This window comes from Symphalangus syndactylus, chromosome 23 (assembly GCF_028878055.3).
Source record: "Symphalangus syndactylus isolate Jambi chromosome 23, NHGRI_mSymSyn1-v2.1_pri, whole genome shotgun sequence".
In the NCBI taxonomy this organism is placed as follows: Eukaryota; Metazoa; Chordata; class Mammalia; order Primates; family Hylobatidae; genus Symphalangus; species Symphalangus syndactylus.
This window is the reverse complement of record NC_072445.2, coordinates 43935979-43953415: the sequence shown is the minus strand read 5'-3', so window position 1 is coordinate 43953415 and position 17437 is coordinate 43935979. Positions and strand designations below refer to the sequence as shown.

At 42.4% G+C, this 17437-nt stretch overlaps 1 protein-coding gene, 2 non-coding genes and 1 pseudogene across 3 annotated transcripts; all 4 read left to right on the top strand.

Annotated features, from left to right (window-relative positions):
* Positions 1–17437, top strand: part of LOC129473563 (uncharacterized) — a 687223-nt pseudogene that overhangs the window by 7751 nt on the left and 662035 nt on the right.
* Positions 79–562, top strand: H2AC12 (H2A clustered histone 12). Its single transcript, XM_055264218.2, has one exon. It carries the CDS (start codon positions 116–118, stop codon positions 500–502), a length of 387 nt encoding a protein of 128 aa, XP_055120193.1. The 5' UTR covers positions 79–115; the 3' UTR covers positions 503–562.
* TRNAH-GUG (transfer RNA histidin (anticodon GUG)) lies at positions 11378–11449 on the top strand. The gene has a single exon. It is a non-coding gene; the product is annotated as a tRNA-His (tRNA).
* TRNAT-AGU (transfer RNA threonine (anticodon AGU)) lies at positions 15923–15996 on the top strand. The gene has a single exon. It is a non-coding gene; the product is annotated as a tRNA-Thr (tRNA).

The following is a 17437-nucleotide window of genomic DNA, read 5'->3' as shown; positions in this document are numbered from 1 at the left end:
TAAGCTACAACCCTAACCAATGACATATCTTCTTTTTCGCGCCCAATAGTGTTTATAAAAGGCGCTGCCTTTCCACTTTCGTTTCGTTGACTACTCTTAGTAAGTTGTGACCATTATGTCTGGACGTGGCAAGCAAGGCGGCAAAGCTCGCGCCAAGGCCAAGACACGCTCTTCTCGGGCCGGGCTTCAGTTCCCCGTGGGCCGAGTGCACCGCCTGCTCCGCAAGGGTAATTATGCCGAGCGGGTTGGGGCCGGCGCGCCGGTGTATTTGGCTGCGGTGCTGGAGTACCTGACCGCTGAGATCCTGGAGCTGGCTGGCAATGCGGCCCGCGATAACAAGAAGACCCGCATCATCCCGCGTCACCTCCAATTGGCTATCCGCAACGACGAGGAGCTCAACAAGCTGCTGGGCAAAGTCACCATCGCGCAGGGTGGTGTCTTGCCCAATATCCAGGCCGTGCTGCTGCCTAAGAAGACTGAGAGCCACCATAAGGCCAAATAAGGAGCGAGGTTGTGAAAACTGAAAAACAAAGGCTCTTTTCAGAGCCATTCTACACTGTCCTAGAGAAAGCTGGACACAGTCATGTTTGTTTCACTTCATGTTTGCTTCATTAGATAACATTGTAAGGCGCTTCTTTGCGGTTGGGCTGGAGCAACTCTTTACAATGTTTTTAAATGTAAACTCACTCACTAGAAGGCAATGAGGACCCACAAGTTGTAGGATACTCCGGAGAAGCTTATTCAGCAGGGGTAACAAGTGAAATCAAACGTACAAATCCCTGAAATCTATTTACTAATTCCAGTGGGGTTCTTTTTTTTTTTCATTGACATGGAGTCTTTGTTACCCAGGCTGGAGTGCAGTGGCGCGATCTCGGCTCACTGCAACCTCCACCTCCCAGGTTCAAGCGATTCTCCTGTCTCGGCCTCCCGAATAGGTGGGATTACAGGCACACACCACCAGGACCGGCTAGTTTTTTTGTGTTTTTAGTAGAGACGGGGTTCCACCGTGGTGGCCAGGCTGCTCTCGAACTCGACCTCAGGTGATCCGCCCGCCTCGGCCTCTCAAAGTGCTGGGATTACAGGCGTGAGCCACAGCGCCCGGCCTCCAGTGTAATAATTCTGTTACATTAATAGTGTTGTCAAACAGCCATAAAAATGGGTATACTCACCACTCTTTAAAGGCAAATTTTGCAATTCTAAGTATTCTTGAAAAGCAAGAAAGGGCAGCCTGATTAGTCTATCTCTTAAGAGTAACTTCACCCAGGTGATGAAAGTCTAGTGACTCATTTGCATCAGAATTTGATTCCGATGGGAGAATACGGGATGCAGAATTTCCTGAATCCCATATTTGTAAATCCTTAGTCCCATTTCTTTGGAGCAGGTGTATTAATGCACTCTTGTAGTAGCTTAGGATACAACATAGTTTTTTCTGTCTAGCTAATTTGTATTATCAAATTTATTAAATCAAGATTGCTATTGCTTTTGATTGCTTGTCCACATTAATTTACCTACCCTAGGAAGCCCTATGAGTTTCCTTCCTCCCCCCCTCCACCCCCTCTTGATATTACTTGCCTGCTTTTACTTTATAGCCTCAAGGCTTTCTGGCTATTCCCACAAAATGCCAAACACATTTTATGTCTTAAGGCCTTTGCACTTTAAATTCCCTCTTCCCCTGATAACTACCTTTCTCACTTTTTTTCAATCTGTGTAGGTCTCTGATCAAGTAACACCTATAAAGAGGTCATCTTTGTTTATCTCCTATCTAAAATGGAGGGCCCCATTATGCTCTCTATGCCTATGGGGAGAGGATATATATTAATTGAAATATTACATGTATACATCTTTATTTTTTCTCTATGGAATTCAAGCCACTTAAAAAAGACACCAAAAAGTAGTATTAACTTTGTATTTCACAAAGATTTAAGAGGACATAGTTTATAATTCAATACACATAGATTTGTTTGCTACTCCCAGTCTTTGCATTGCAGAAGCCCAATTGAAAAAGAAATGCAAGAGATGCAGAACGAGAAATTATAATGTAGTGACATATGAGTTCTCGATAAACAGATGCTGAGATGGAGTTTGGGATGCAAAATGTTTATTAGGGCTCAATATCTGTGAAGGGGTGAAGGAAATACGATTGGGCAAAGGAAAATGTCAGACTATGATACAGGCCAGACAAATGCTCAACCAACCCAGTGGAGAGCTCTGGAGCCAGTATGCCTGTCAAGTTGCCCCCACATTGGGCCAAAGGGGCTCTAGATCACCCTTTTTAACTCCTTTGTGGGTCACTGAATGAGGACTGTCCTCGGGAAGGATGCAGCCTTGAGTGGGGAGGAGCTCTGCAGCTGAGGCAAACACTGAAGAAGCTAACAGCTGGTGTTTATCTGCTAACTGTGCTCTCTGCAGTTGGGCTGCAAGCCCTTCCTTGAAGGAGGATCTGGGCAGTGTATTTCCATGTCTATGACATATATTAACATGAATATAAATATCAATGTTAAGTAAGGTCTATGATAGTATCTGGGAGACTGACTTTAGCATGTGTAAGTGCATAGCTGGTATTGCTCTTTGACTTTTTTTTTTTCATTTTTCTTTTTTTTTGAGATGAAGTTTTCCTTTTCTTGCCCAGGCTGGAGTGCAATGGCCTGATCTCGGCTCACTGCAACCTCCACCTACCAGATTCAAGCAATTCTCCTGCTTCAGCCTCCCGAGTAGCTGGGACTACAGGTGTGTGCCACCACTCCCGGCTAATTTGGTAATTCTAGTAGAGACGGGGTTTCACCATATTGGTCAGGCTGGTCTCGAACTCCTGACCTCAGGTGATCTGCCTGCCTTGTCCTCCCAAAGTGCTGGGATTACAGGCATGAGCCTGTAATTACTTTCATCAGGGAATTTAAAGGTGGGGGGGGGGTCTTTTCTTTTTAGAGAAATAAGAAAATGTACAGACTTTCTAAAAATCTTTATTAGTTTTATATACTCCTGTAAGAGCTTTAAATGCCTCAATCGTTGCACATGGAAGGTGATAGAAAACAATTATAAAGGAAATGGGAGATTCTTCCACTGACTTTTCCTACCCCAGATTCAGCAAATCTCTTCACATTTCCCAAACTGAGAAATAATCCAGCTTTGCTCCATACTGAAGAAACTTCAGAATGAATATTTGAGGTTCAAAGGAGAGGAGAGGAAACCTTTAAAAAAAAAACCATGGAATGAGTTTCTGTAGTATAGTGGTTATCACGTTAGTCTCACACGTGAAAGGTCCCTGGTTCGAAACCACGTGGAAACACATTTTAGGCCGGGTGTGGTGGTTCATGCCTGTAATACCAACACAAAAACTTAGCCGAGCGTGGTGGCAGCTGCCTGTAGTCCCAGCTACTTGGGAGGCTGAGGCAGGAGAATCACTTGAGCCTGGGAGGCAGAGGTTGCAGTGAGCCGAGGTTGCACCACTGTACTCCAGCCTGGGTGACAGAGTGAGACTCCATCTCAAAACAAAAACAAAAACAAAAAAAAAAACACCTAGAAGAGATATTTGGTGCCAGCCACTCATGGGCTACATATGCAATATGAATGTGCTTATTTATTTCTCACAACCTTTTGAGGTGGGTATTGTTTGGACTCTAATTTGGAAAAGAAAGTGTGGTGTTACTTATCCAATCAGATTCTCAATTAGTAAGAGAAAAAGCTATCAGAATATTATCTACTCAACATGGAACACACACATAACTGCCTTCTCTTAACTATCTGGTCTCATGTGCTTTAGTCTAAGGTATATAGAAACTTGGGTAAGAACTGTTTTTTTTTTTTTTTTTTTTTTTTTGAGACGGAGTCTCGCTCTGTCGCCCAGGCTGGAGTGCAGTGGCACAATCTTGGCTCACTGCAAGCTCCGCCTCCCGGGTTCACGCCATTCTCCTGCCTCAGCCTCTCCGAGTAGCTGGGACTACAGGCGCCCGCCACCACGCCCGGCTAATTTGTTTTTTTTGTATTTTTTAGTAGAGACGGTGTTTCACCGTGGTCTCGATCTCCTGACCTCGTGATCCGCCCGCCTCGGCCTCCCAAAGTGCTGGGATTACAAGCGTGAGCCACCGCGCCCAGCCAGAACTGTTAAAGGGAGATGTTGAAAGGTTCTACCAGAAGAGTATCATGATCATATTTGAATTAATAGATACAAAATGAGAAAGAATAAAACTGGACTTAATTATTCAAAGTGTTTACAATAGTTTAAAGTGAATAGCTAAAGATTCCTGAAAATGGGAATCACACTTAAAATATATACTTTTAAAAAATATATTTTTAAAACACATACAATTTTTAAAATGCATACATACATGCTTTTCCTCAGTTCCGCCCTTCCCCCTCATCTTCATACCTATTACAGATGGAGTCGTTGTTATGCACTCCTTGTAAGGAATAATTCTGGTAAAATCAAAATAGTAAAGTCACATCTAAAAATATGTGAAGGTTTATATCCCAGAGGAGCTGCATGATTTAAATAATTAACAATGACAAAATATGGGAAACACATGTGATTATGGATAATGAGGGTACTTAACTAAGGACAAAATAATATAATTTTATATCAGGCTAACTATTGACATGGCTTCACTTACCTGGGAAGCTAGATTCTGTGTGTAATAGTAAACACCTGGGAGGAATAGTGATTGTTTACAAGGCTGACTGGTATCTGGACTCAGAACTGGCCATCAGTAAATCAACTTGAGATCACAAATATGCCTTGGAATCACACAAAGGAAAACACCAAAAAAAAAAAAAAAAAAAAAAAAAAGGAGGTAAAATTGCTGGTGTACGTTGTTGATATTGCTTGACTTATTAAAAGCTAACTTTATTCACAGCAGAATTGCTAAGCTTTTTTCTATTCACAGCAAAATTGCTCTTTTTGAAGAAACCAGTGCATTTTGTAATTTACTTGAAACTATAAGATTTAATAAAATTAACGGACTGGAATTAGAAAGTGTATTCAAGGATTGGCCTGTTTGATTCTATCTGGTACTCCCGTAGCTTTGCACTTGCGATTTCCTAGGCCCAGAGTGTTTGTCCTACCAGCCTCTTCTTGGGTAACTCCTATTCATTCTTCAGTTTTCATAATATGGCACCTCCTCAGTAAGGTATTCTCTTATTCCTAGTTCTCGTTATGCCTTCTGGGTTTACCAGATCAGGTTCTTTTTTTTTTTTTTTTTTTTGAGACGGAGTCTTGCTCGGTAGTCCAGGCTGGAGTGCAGTGGTGCGATCTCGGCTCACTGCAACCTCCGCCTCCTGGGTTCAAGCGATTCTCCTACCTCAGCCTCCCAAGTAGCTGGGATTACAGGCGTGTGCCACCACACCCTGCTAAGTTTTTTGTATTTTTTGTATAGATGGGGTTTCCCTGTGTTAGACAGGACAGTCTTAATCTCCTGACGTCGTGATCTGCTGGCCTCAGCCTTCCAAAGTGCTGGGATTAGAGGCATGATCTTCCGCGCCCAGCCCAGATCAGGTTCTTAAACTCCATATCATTACCGCTTCTCAGCCTTTTGGCTAAGACCAAGTGTTTTCAGCCTTTTGGTTAAGATCATCTGTTCTTATGGGTTTAAACTCCATGTCAATGATTATATTTTGAAAGTAAATATCTTGTTTGTATTTTCATTTAATATCTGTAAACACAGCAGCATATAAGCTAAAAGAGGTCAATATGTCAGCCAGTGTCCCATCAGGAAAGAGATGAGTCCTTCAAATTGGGTACTTTGGGCCTGACGCGGTGACTCATGTCTGTAACCCCAACACTTTGGGAGGCGGAGGCGGGCAGATCACTTGAGGTCCAGAGTTCGAGGCCAGCCTGGCCAACATGGTGAAACCCCGTCTCTACTAAAAATACAAAAAAATTAGCCAGGCGTGGTGGTGGGCACCTGTAATCATAGCTACTCAGGAGACTGAGGGAAGACCTTGAACCTGAGAGGCGGAGGTTGCAGTGAGCTGAGATTGCACCACTGCACTCCAGTCTGGGTGACAGAGCAAGACTCTGTCTCAAAAAACAAACAAACAACAACAACAACTACCAATTGGGTGCTTTGAAGATTGACAAGTGAGCAAGGTGTTAGGAAGCCACAAGAGATAGTGCAGTATTTTGAAGCTAATACCATATATAAGTAATTACCACACCTAGGCCTAAAGGGGCAATGGGAGGAAAGGAAATCTGGAAACAGAAAAAACTCCTTCCTTTCTCTGACATATTTTCACTTTTCATCAGCCAAATTTGACCAGAAGCCAAAGGACAAGGATCAAATTCATGTATAAATCAGCCTCCTAGGGACACAGGATGAAAGAAGGGGACAGTGGGCCGGGCACGGTGGCTCACACCTGTAATCCCAGCACTTTGGGAGGCCAAGGTGGGCGGATCACAAGGTGAGGAGATCGAGACCATCCTGGCCAACATGGTGAAACCCCGTCTCTACTAAAAATACAAAAATTAGCTGGGCATGGTGGTAGGTGCCTGTAATCCCAGCTACTCGGGAGGCTGAGGCAGAAGAATCGCTTGAACCCGGGAGGTGGAGATTGTAGTGAGCCAAGATTGCACCACTGCACTCCAGCCTGGGTGACAGAGCGAGACTCTGTCTCAAAAAAAAAAAAAAAAAAAAAAAGAAGAGGACAGTGTATGTAGGCTGGCAAAAGTAAATATCTAGCACAGTCCATCCCTTTTGTCCTTCAGCATGTACTGTCGTTTTCTCAAGTGAAAAGTCTGCATTGCATTCCAACATGGAATTTGTGAAATCACAGCCAGCTCATGGGGGTGATGCCAGTTTGTTCATAATCCTACTTTAAAACTAAAATGTTAGTTGTCACCTTCCTCGAATGTACTGGGGTAAAAAGTGAGAAGTACTTAGTTAACATTATACAAAGCTGTTATGAACCTTGCTTCTGTAGCTGATCATAAGGCTTAGGTTAGTAATCACAGCTTCCTTCTAAAATTCATTTCTTAGGCCAGGTGTGGTGGCTCATGCCTGTAATCCCAGCACTTTGGGAGGCCGAGGGGAGCAGATCACTTGAGCCCAGGAGTTCAACATGAGACTGGGCAAAATGGCGAGATTCTCACTCTACAGAAAATACAAAAAATTAGCCAGGCATAGTGGTGCATGCCTGTACTCCCAACTGTCGGAGAGGCTGAGGTAGGACAATCACCTGAGCCCGGGAGGTTGAGACTGCACTGAGCCATGATCATGCCACTACACCCCAGACTGGGCACCAGCCTGGGCAATGAAATGAGACCCTATCTCAGAAATAAATAAATAAATAAAAATAAAATTCATTTCTTGTTATCCTGACTTCTGTCAGCATGTTGGCTGAATTCTTTACATGGTAGTATAAAATATGCCCTTATTCCTGTGGGATCTGTGTCCTCATGATCTTTTCTTTATCTCATTGTCACAATTTTTAATTGACGATGGCTTGTGGGCAAAAAACATTTAGAGACTTCTCTGGATTAGTAATTTTTGTTTGTTTGTTTGTTTGTTTTTTGTTTTATTTAACCTCCACTGTACAGCAGACACCAAACTACCTCCTAGAAACTGGGAGCAATCACTCCAACTAGAGGGACACTTTTCCCTGCATATTGGTTCAGTGGCATGAAAAGACTAAAATGGCCAGAAGCAGTTTTCAGGTTTCAGTTGATTTGAAAGGTGACAATGCTCCCTAGTGGAAACATTTATCCACTGGGCACAAAGACACTCATTCCCTCAGAGCTCAATCAAGGTCACAGGGATAGGATACAAAATTGTCCAAATGGATCACTGAGTAATAATGAGAAGTGCCACTCACACCTCTACTTCTTGACTCCCAGACATGTGCATTCTGGATATGGAGAGATGGCTCTACATATTGGCCACTGTTTTAATACTTATTAATACTATCACATTGGTAATTAACTATCAACATAAGAATTTTGGGGAACACATTCAGACCATAGCAGTTTCTAAGAAGAGGTAGAAATCCAATGTATCAAATAGTGTTGAGAAATCGTATAATTTGAGGACTAACATAGCTATTTCAACTAGTGAAATGTAAAAGATCAGTTTAAGTGGAGTGTTGGAGAAGAAAGCAAAATGAAGGAGCATATTAAAGAAATGAGATGAAAGAAATAAGACATGGGTTTGATGACACTTCAAGGAAATATGGCTATAAACTGAAAGAGTACTATCAATAGCTGAAAGGAAAAGTGAAAGCAAGAGAACATTTCTTTCAGATGTAAGAAATAAAAGCAGCTTTGAATGCTGATATGAAAGATCCTATAGAGATCAAATAGAATTTTTTTTAATACAGGAGAAAGAGGAAAATATTGCTGGAACTATGCCCTTGAAAGAAAGAGGGTTTTTAATTATTTCTTACAGAAAATTTAGAAATTCAGAAGTAGAAGAGTGCATGGCATTGGTAACGGTAGAACTGGTAGGTTCAACTGTGCCAGCCTGTCTCTTATTCTTCCCAGAATCCCTGTAGTGAATGTGTCAGATGAAATCTTCCAAATGGCCTTCCAAAATAAGCACAACAAAAGAGGCCTTTTTCTAGGCCTATGACATCAAAGATACAGCTTTTCTCTCTTTTTATGGAGAAGCACATGCAGATCAACCCAATTTCCAAAAACATCCCAGCAGAAAATGCTGAAAAGCACTTTCATTCACAGCAGCTTTCTAAATGAGGTTGGGGAAGGCCCTAAGCAAAGGAAAAGGAAAGATCCAACTCAAAGAGACTTGAGACAGAGGCAGCTTGCATTTCCTTCTTATTGGCTGCATTTTCTTTGATGGAGCTCATGTCTTTGAGACTGAGAAAGCCCTTAGGTCACTTCCCTGATCAAAAAAATTAATGTTAGGGCTGGGCGCGGTTGCTCACCCCTATAATCCCAGCACTTTGGGAGGCGGAGGTGGGCGGATCATGAGGTCAGGAGATCGAGATCATCCTGTCTAAAACAGTGAAAACCCATCTCTACTAAAAATGCAAAAAATTAGCCAGTCGTGGTGGCACGCGCCTGTAGTCCCAGCTGCTCAAGAGGCTGAGGCAGGAGAATCACTTGAACCCAGGAGGCGGAGGTTGCAGTGAGCCAAGATCACCCCACTGCCCTCCAGCCTGGGCGACAGAGTGAGACTCCGTCTCAAAAAATAAAATAAAATAATAATAATAATAATAATGCTAGGAAACAGGTAATTCTTCTTTCAGTAAACCTTTTAGTAATTAGAATACTTTTGTGTAATCCAGACAGGAAAGGAGATAAAGAAAATTTTAGGAAATTAAGCACATTATTTTGGCTCTGCTGAGAAGCTTTATTATGGATAGCTGCAGGGGTAATTTTGAACTCCCTTCGTTTTTAAATTTATTATTATTATTTTAGAGGCAGGATCTTGCTCTGTAGCCCAGGCTGCAGTGCAGAGGCACAATCATAGCTCACTGTAACCTCAAACTCCTGGATTCAAGTGATCCTCCTGCCTCAGCCTCCCTTGTAATGGGGACTACAGGCATGCACCTCTGTGCCTGGCTCAATTTTTTTTTTTTTATTTTTGTAGAGACAGGGTCTCACTATGTTGCCCAAACTTGATTCAAATTCATGGCCTCAAGCAATACTCCTGTCTTGACCTCTCAACCTTCCTTTAAATTATTACCAATCTTTTCCCATCAAAGGTCGAAAGGCAAGCCTGCTGAACTGGGCCAGATGCTGCTGGGAGAAGTTGCTTTCATAGAGCTTTGGATTGTAATCTCTGCCCATCCATTCATTCATTCTGCAGCCAAACTATATTGATAAAGAACCTACCAAATGGGGAGCCCTAGTGATAGATTATTGAGCAAAATAGATACTCCTCGTCTTGAGGCATATGGAGAAGGAGGAGGGAGACTGACATTAATCAAATAACTCTGGTATTATACATTACAAACTGATATAAGAGCACTAAAGGAAAAGTAAAAAAGAATCAAGTGGCCGGGCATGGTGGCTCACGCCCGTAATCCCAGCACTTTGGGAGCCCGAGGCGGGTGGATCACTTGAAGTCAGGAGTTGTAGACCAGTCTGGCCAACATAGTGAAACCCCATTTCTACTAAAAATACAAAAATTAGCCCTGCGTAGTGGCTTACGCCTGTAATCCCAGCTACTCGGGAAGCTGAGGCAGGAGAATCGCTTGAACCCGGGAGTTGGGGATTGCAATGAGTCGAGATTGTGCATTGCCTTCCAGCCTGGGCGACAGAGCGAGACTCTGAGAAAAAAAAAAAGAAGAGGAAAGAGAAAGAAAGAAATAAAAGAAAGGAAGGAAGAAAGAGAGAGAGAGAAGGAAGGAAGGAAGGAAGGAAGGAAGGAAGGAAGGAAGGAAGGAAGGGGAAGGAAGGAAGGAAGGGGAAGGAAGGAAGGAAAGAAGGGAGGGAAGGAAAAAAAAATCAAGGAACCATGTGTTGCGTGGAGACCGGAGGTCAAGAAAAGCTTCCTTGATTTGAAAGCTTCCTTAAGTTGAAGCTGAAGCATTAAACAAATTTAACCAGGTAAAGAGAAGAGGCTGGGCGCGGTGGCTCACTCCTGTAATCCTAGCGCTTTGGGAAGCCGAGAGGGGCGGATCAGTTGAGTTCAGGAGTTTAAGACCAGAATGATTTTACAGAAAGAAAATCATTTCGTATCAAGGGGAAAACACGACCAGGACCTTGACCCTAGAGGCTACGTTCCTAAAACAGCAAGCGGGGCAGGAGGGAAGTCCCACAGAGATTTGGAGCCACAGGAGAGGCACTCTCTTATCTCCCCCTTCTGGCAAACTAGGTATGAAAGGGAGAAAGAAGTTTCACTCTGAGGTGCGAGCGCCGCCGGACATTTCCTGACTGCTCAGGTGGGCAGGCTGAGTGCTCCAGCGCCTCACTGGCTTCTCATAGGTACCTGGGTCAGGACGAAGCCACATAGTTCCTCGTGCTGAGAAATTCACTTCTGGCACCTGTCGAGATGCCAGATTCCATGCCAAGCCCCCAACGATTCTGACTAGTTTGGCAAAAAATGGGATCCGGCAGGTCCACTTCAAAGCAGCGCCCTCTTCCTTTTGTTGCCAAAGATCTGAGGACCATACTGCTAAACTGAGCAAGAAACATTCGTGGGTTGGAGATGGAAGTGAGAGTAATGAGTTTACAAGCACAGTATTACCAACCCCAAAAAACAACCACCACGCTGGGAAAATTCCATGTAATGAAACTTAATTTGTGTTACTTTTGGCTTGTTTGCCATAAGCAAAATATTGGGGACCGGGAGTGGATAAGGAAGTAAACTGGGTAGGTGTGTAAATAGGGACGGAAGACAGTGCACCATTCTGTAGATGACAAAAATAGACGTTCCTGAGAAATGAGCAAAGGAAGAGCCACACAGGCAGCGGCCTCTGGTGGCGTGCCGTGATCGTATAGTGGTTAGTACTCTGCGTTGTGGCCGCAGCAACCTCGGTTCGAATCCGAGTCACGGCAGTACCTTGACGTTGCCTCAATTTTTCAACGTACTGGGCAGTACCTTGACGTCGCCTCAATTTTTCAACGTGCTGGAGTGGAGACAGTCTAGGAAAAACCCTTGCAAAATTGAATTGACTCATGATCTAATCTGTACACAAAAAACACTAGTATTCATCATGGTGCCCCAACCAGTCAGCCAACCAGAGAGTGTCTAGGTTTGTTGCCTTGTCTTTTTTTCCCTCTCCAAAGATTCTCTTCCCAACTGTACCCAACCCCTACAGTCTTTTTGGCATTGGCTGTATGTGAAGAAACTGAGAAATTTTTTTTTTTAATGGAAAACTTTTACTTTCAAACACTGGTAGGCATGAGGAAAGGACTGTTCAAAAGGGGATCCAGGTTTGTTGTGGAGATCTTTCTTAAAACACAAAAGACAAATTATTATTATTATTTTTTTTTTTTTTTTTTGAGACGGAGTCTCGCTCTGTCGCCCAGGCTGGAGTGCAGTGGCGCAATCTCGGCTCACTGCAAGCTCCGCCTCCCGGGTTCACGCCGTTCTCCTGCCTCAGCCTCTCTGAGTAGCTGGGACTACAGGAGCGTGCCACCACGCCCGGCTAATTTTTTGTATTTTTAGTAGAGACGGGGTTTCACCGTGATCTCGATCTCCTGACCTCGTGATCCTCCCGCCTCGGCCTCCCAAAGTGCTGGGATTACAAGCGTGAGCCACCGCGCCCGGCCGCAAAAGACAAATTATTAATCACGCGTTTCTAAGTATCCTAGCTGGACCAATGATGAGAAACTGTAACCTTTGATCGTCTGGAGAAAATTAAAGAAATTTGAGTAATTGAAGGAATTTGGGAGGGGGGGATAATGGCCCAGAAGAACAGCCCCCATTTCTAGCCCGTCCAGTTTCTAGAATGAGTTCTAAAGGGCCAAGTAGTCTGGGTGAGGCAGGAGTGGAGGAGAGCTGATCTGAGATAGGGAGGTGGCTGGAAAGAAGTAGTTGGTGCTACCTAGGACCAGTAGGAGGTGGCTGGAGACAGGCAGATCCCCAGAGGCACTTCCATGAGCCCAGTTCTAGTTAGTAGCACAGTACTCTGAGAACACATTAATGGCACTTCGTCCCTCCTGGCCCTGGTGGATGGTTAGTATTCAAACAGCCGTGGTGGCTCATGCCTATAGTCCCAGCACTTTGTATAATCCCAGCACTTTGGGAGGCCGAGGTGGGCAGATCACCTGAGGTCGGGAGTTCGAGACCAGCCCAGCCAACATGGTGAAACCCCGTCTCTACTAAAAATACAAAAATCAGCTGGGCGTAGTGGCATAGGCCTGTAGTCCCAGCTATTCGGAAGGCTGAGGCACGAGAATTGCCTGAACCCAGGCAGTGGAAGTTGCAGTAAGCCAAGATCACACCACTGCACTCCAGCCTGAGTGACAGAGTAAGACTCTGTCTCAAAAAAAAAAAAAAAAAAAAAAAAAGAATACTCACACTTTTAGCAACTTATCAAAAATTTCAGCAAAAGAGATTTGTTCTTTCCTTCTTGGGGCTAAAATAGCCCCCATTTCTTCTCCAACTGTCCATCCAACTGACACGGATTCTGAAACTCGGAGATATTGTAATTGAGCTGAGCTGCTTTATACTGTAGGATATCATCTCTCCAACAGGTTAGGTTCTAGGCCTCTTCTCAGTAATTTAATACCATTCACAGTGGTTATTCATGTTCACTTGTATCACACTCCAATTTTCTTTTTAGTCTATTTTATCTTGACTCAGTCTTACAAGAGTGAAGACAGGGATTAAGTATGTATTGACCCTAAAGGATCAGTTCTTGTCAATTATTTTGCCACAAGTGAGTGATAAAACTGCTAAAGCAATAAACGTTTTGATCTTGCAATTCTCCAGAACACATTTTCTCGGATCTTACTGGCCTGAGTAGCAGAAATCTATGGACTCTAACTCAGAGGCTACATCTTCGTGAGAGAGCTAGGGTCCTAGATCTATTACAGAAGAAAACTGTAGTGACAAGTGAGTAATAGGGATCAATAAAACCCATGCTATATGATTTGCTCAAAAAGTAGAGAGCTTGCTTGGTGTGTACCATATGATATTCAGTGCAAAGCACATGTTTATCTTAGAGGTGTGAAGTTCTCTGGTTCACAAGAATGTTTTGCAGCTTTGAGTGAGCATTGCTAGAAATCTCGTATAAAGTAAACAGGGGAATTGTGAGATTAAAAGCTTGCATTTTATGAATGCACTAATATTGGTATGGAAGTATCTTACACAGTCTGCCAACCACATTTTCAGAAAGAAAACTGTCTTACTCTACCTATGGCATTCATGGTCTTGAAATGACTTTTTAACATTTCTATGTCTTATCATTCTCATCTCTCCATGGAAGTTAATGAAAGTTACCACCTTCTAAAATTGTTCTAAAGATTTAAGGGTGTTAGATGCATGATGGCACTAGCTCAGTAAGGTACAAACAAACAAAAAAAATGATAAAATAAGCCATTTTTGAAGTTAAATAAATAAATATCATTGCTACTTAAGTGGTGGAAGGCCTTCATGCAGTAGTAATATTGCAAAGACTGGTACCAGACTCAGCATCTATTTAACTTGACTACAATCCTCTGCTTCTTTGATGCTGATAAGATAGTTCTAACAATAACAAGAAGAGTTTTGTCTGTCTTCAGGACTGAGGCTTATTTGAAGATTTGAGCAAGGCTTTTTATAAGGCGGATATTGGCCAAAATGTTTGCTATGATAGGCCGTAAGTTTAGGGAAGACACAGATGTTGTGGGAAAAGGTTTAGGTTCTAGAAAGAATAGCCCCAAAAGTCAGGGAATCAGGAAAAGAACTTTCCTTCTAATGTCAGCAGAAATCCAGATGAAACACTTTAAGCAGCAGTTTGGTAGTGTTAATTTCTCTCAAGAGTGCAGCAATCTATCTGTAGCCACACCACTCCAGCACCTACTTTATGTTGAAAACGTCTGCTCGTATCCTGGAAAGACTTCCTAAAGGAGAAACAAAGGGCTTTTCTTCCAGGGTTTTACACCATAGCAAGATTTACGAAACACCTGTCAGTGAGAAACAGAAGTCAGGGAATAAATAACTAAACTTCACAAAAAACCTCAGCCAAGAAAGCTGAAAAATTGGTATATCCTGGCTTTGTGATTAGCTAGGTAGTGAGTAGAAGCTCATGACCCACAGGAAATAAATCAGAAGCAACAACAGCCTTGGTTAAAAAATAAAAACTCAACCTCAACCTAAGTAATTTCTCATCTTTCCAGAGTCTTGCATTTTGTGGATGTTTAATGAATGCATATGCAAAGCACCAGGCAGTTATTTAAATATTTCAGGATATTGGTTTCATCTGCTTTTCCCCATGCTAAGCTGCATTCAGCTAAACATTCCATGACTCCTTCTGCATTCATCTAAACATTCCATGACTCCTGCGTTCATCAAACCAACATAGAACCTTAGATAAAAGGTCATGCAGCTCTGTGAGGCCCAAGTGAGAGGTTCCCACAGCATCCTGTGAGGGCTATCACATTGTACTCTACTTTGTTCTCTACTTCTCTGCATCATCAACGCAGTTTTACAATCTATGTGGGTCTAGAAATTGAGTCTATTTTAACCCAGCAGGAAAATGAGCAGAACAAGACTATGACAGAAGCAAAGATATCCATCCAGGAGAACTCCCTGTGTACACCTAACTCACTGTCTCTAACAGCAGACCTCCTGTTGAGACCAAAGCTGTCTTTGAAACAGAGGGTCTCAAGGTGCCTAGTCTGGGTAAGTGGGAAGCAGGGTGACCACAGATCTCCACGGCATCACTGTGTCCTCATCTAGGCTCACTTTCTTGTGCCAGATTAGATAAAATAGAAGGAAGCATAATGGTTTTACTCAATTGCAGTGAATTAGCTCAGAAGGTAGTGTCGTGGGTTCTATAATCCAGCGGTAAAGAGCTTGGTTTTCATATCACTTCTGTTTTTGTTTGTTGTTGGATTTTTTTAGGTGGTTAGTTTGTTTTGGGGTGTTTGTTGTTGTTTTCCGCAAATTTTAAAAATTTGCTTTTTTATATCCCTGTAGAACATAAATCCAACAATGGAAGAAAATTTTGCTATTTTATTCAATGTTCTATCTCCAATACCTAGAAAAGTACCTGAAATGCAGTAATGACTCAACATTTGTGGACAAAAATGAATGCACGAACAGAGAAATAAATTAAAAATATGTTGCGATATCCAATATTTCCTGTAGGGGGAGATAGTCACCATGAAATAGAAATTACACTCATTTCAATTTGAAATAAATTCTGAAACCTTGCATTGAAGAAAAGTATTTTTTTTAGTGTTGGAATTGCTGCTTTGTTGCTGGTTCAGAAACACAGATGTGCTTTCTTTGTCACAAAGTTAAGTACACTTTTGGCAAATTGATACATTTCACAAAAATGTTATAAATACGATATATCTGAACACATGCCCAAGAGGGGCCCTGTGGCTTAGCTGGTCAAAGCGCCTGTCTAGTAAACAGGAGATCCTGGGTTCGAATCCCAGCGGGGCCTTACTTGTTCAATTTTATATTTTCAATAGTATGTTGCAAATACATATGTTGAAAATGCATTAAGGAATTTATAGGTTGTGAAATCTGTATTGAGCGATTAGCACAGTTATGGAGAGTCCCTTGCCAGGTAACTGCATCACAATATGAAAGGGTTGGGATGAAGGGAAAAATGAATAAAGTTTCTCTTGGTAAAAAGCAATGGGTTTGCTGATGACATTTCAAACTCTATTGTAGACATTCAGTCTCCAGCCTCTTAACCTTGATAGTCATCATTTTCAGCTACATGACAGATTTTGATTATCAGTGTCAGGCAAATAATTAATAAGCCATGGCGTTTTGTTTGGAGTCTGATTCACTTTGATTTTTGAAAACGAGAGAGCAATGGTGCAATTTCTATTCTCACCATTTCGGTTTTGTATGACCCTAAAAATTGTCTTATTTGTATATCTAGGATCTAGGGACTCAATTATATCTTGAGGAAATAAATCGCAAATGAATGAAGACTTTCCTGAATCTTAAGTGGCATTGCAGTTCATAAACTAAAGTGTACCCTCTACAGCACTGGCCTACTCATTAGGCTTCTCAGTTTTATCTAAAGAGATTTCACAGGTTATTATCAGAGTTCCAGCAGAGTCATTGTCTTTTCACTGCTGTAAAAGTAGTCCTGCACTGTGCCTGAAATCATTTGTACTTCAGAGTAAATCTGAATTCTGCTTTCTCATTTTATTCATAGCAGTTCTCTCCCACCTACTTTCAAAGGAATGTGAGCGAAAAAGACTGTCACAAGCCTCACTTCACTTCTCAGAAAACTGATATTTAAAGGATCCTGAAAATTGGAATGCTGCTATTGAAAAATTTGTAAACAACTGATTAAGCTATGTCTTCAAAGTTTAAGTATCTAAAAATACAAACTTGAATACTACAGTATTCTCTCCTTCTTGCAAACTAAATTCAAAGAAGGCTGAAAATATCTTAAGATTTATATATTACATGTTATAGTGTTATTCTTGCTCTACGCTTACTAAAGGCTCAGAGAGGAACAAATATGTTCTCAGGTACATTTCAGTTAAGTGGCCCTAAACAACCTCTGTCTGAAATATTAAGTGGAACACACAAATCACATACCAAACTCTCACTACCTGAGACCTGTCAGTTACTCCAAACTCAACCCACACATTGAAAGGAAGCTTCAGGTCAGGTGCGGTGGCTCACGCCTGTAATCCCAGCACTTTGGGAGGCCGAGGCAGGTGGATCACGAGGTCAAGAGTTCAAGACCAGCCTGACCAACATGGTGAAACCCCATCTCTACTAAAAATACAAAAATTAGTCGGGCATGGTGGCATGCGCCTGTAATCCCAGCTACTCAGGAGGCTGAGGCAGGAGAATCACTTGAACCCAGGAGGCAAAGGTTGCAGTGAGCCGAGATCATACCATTGCACTCC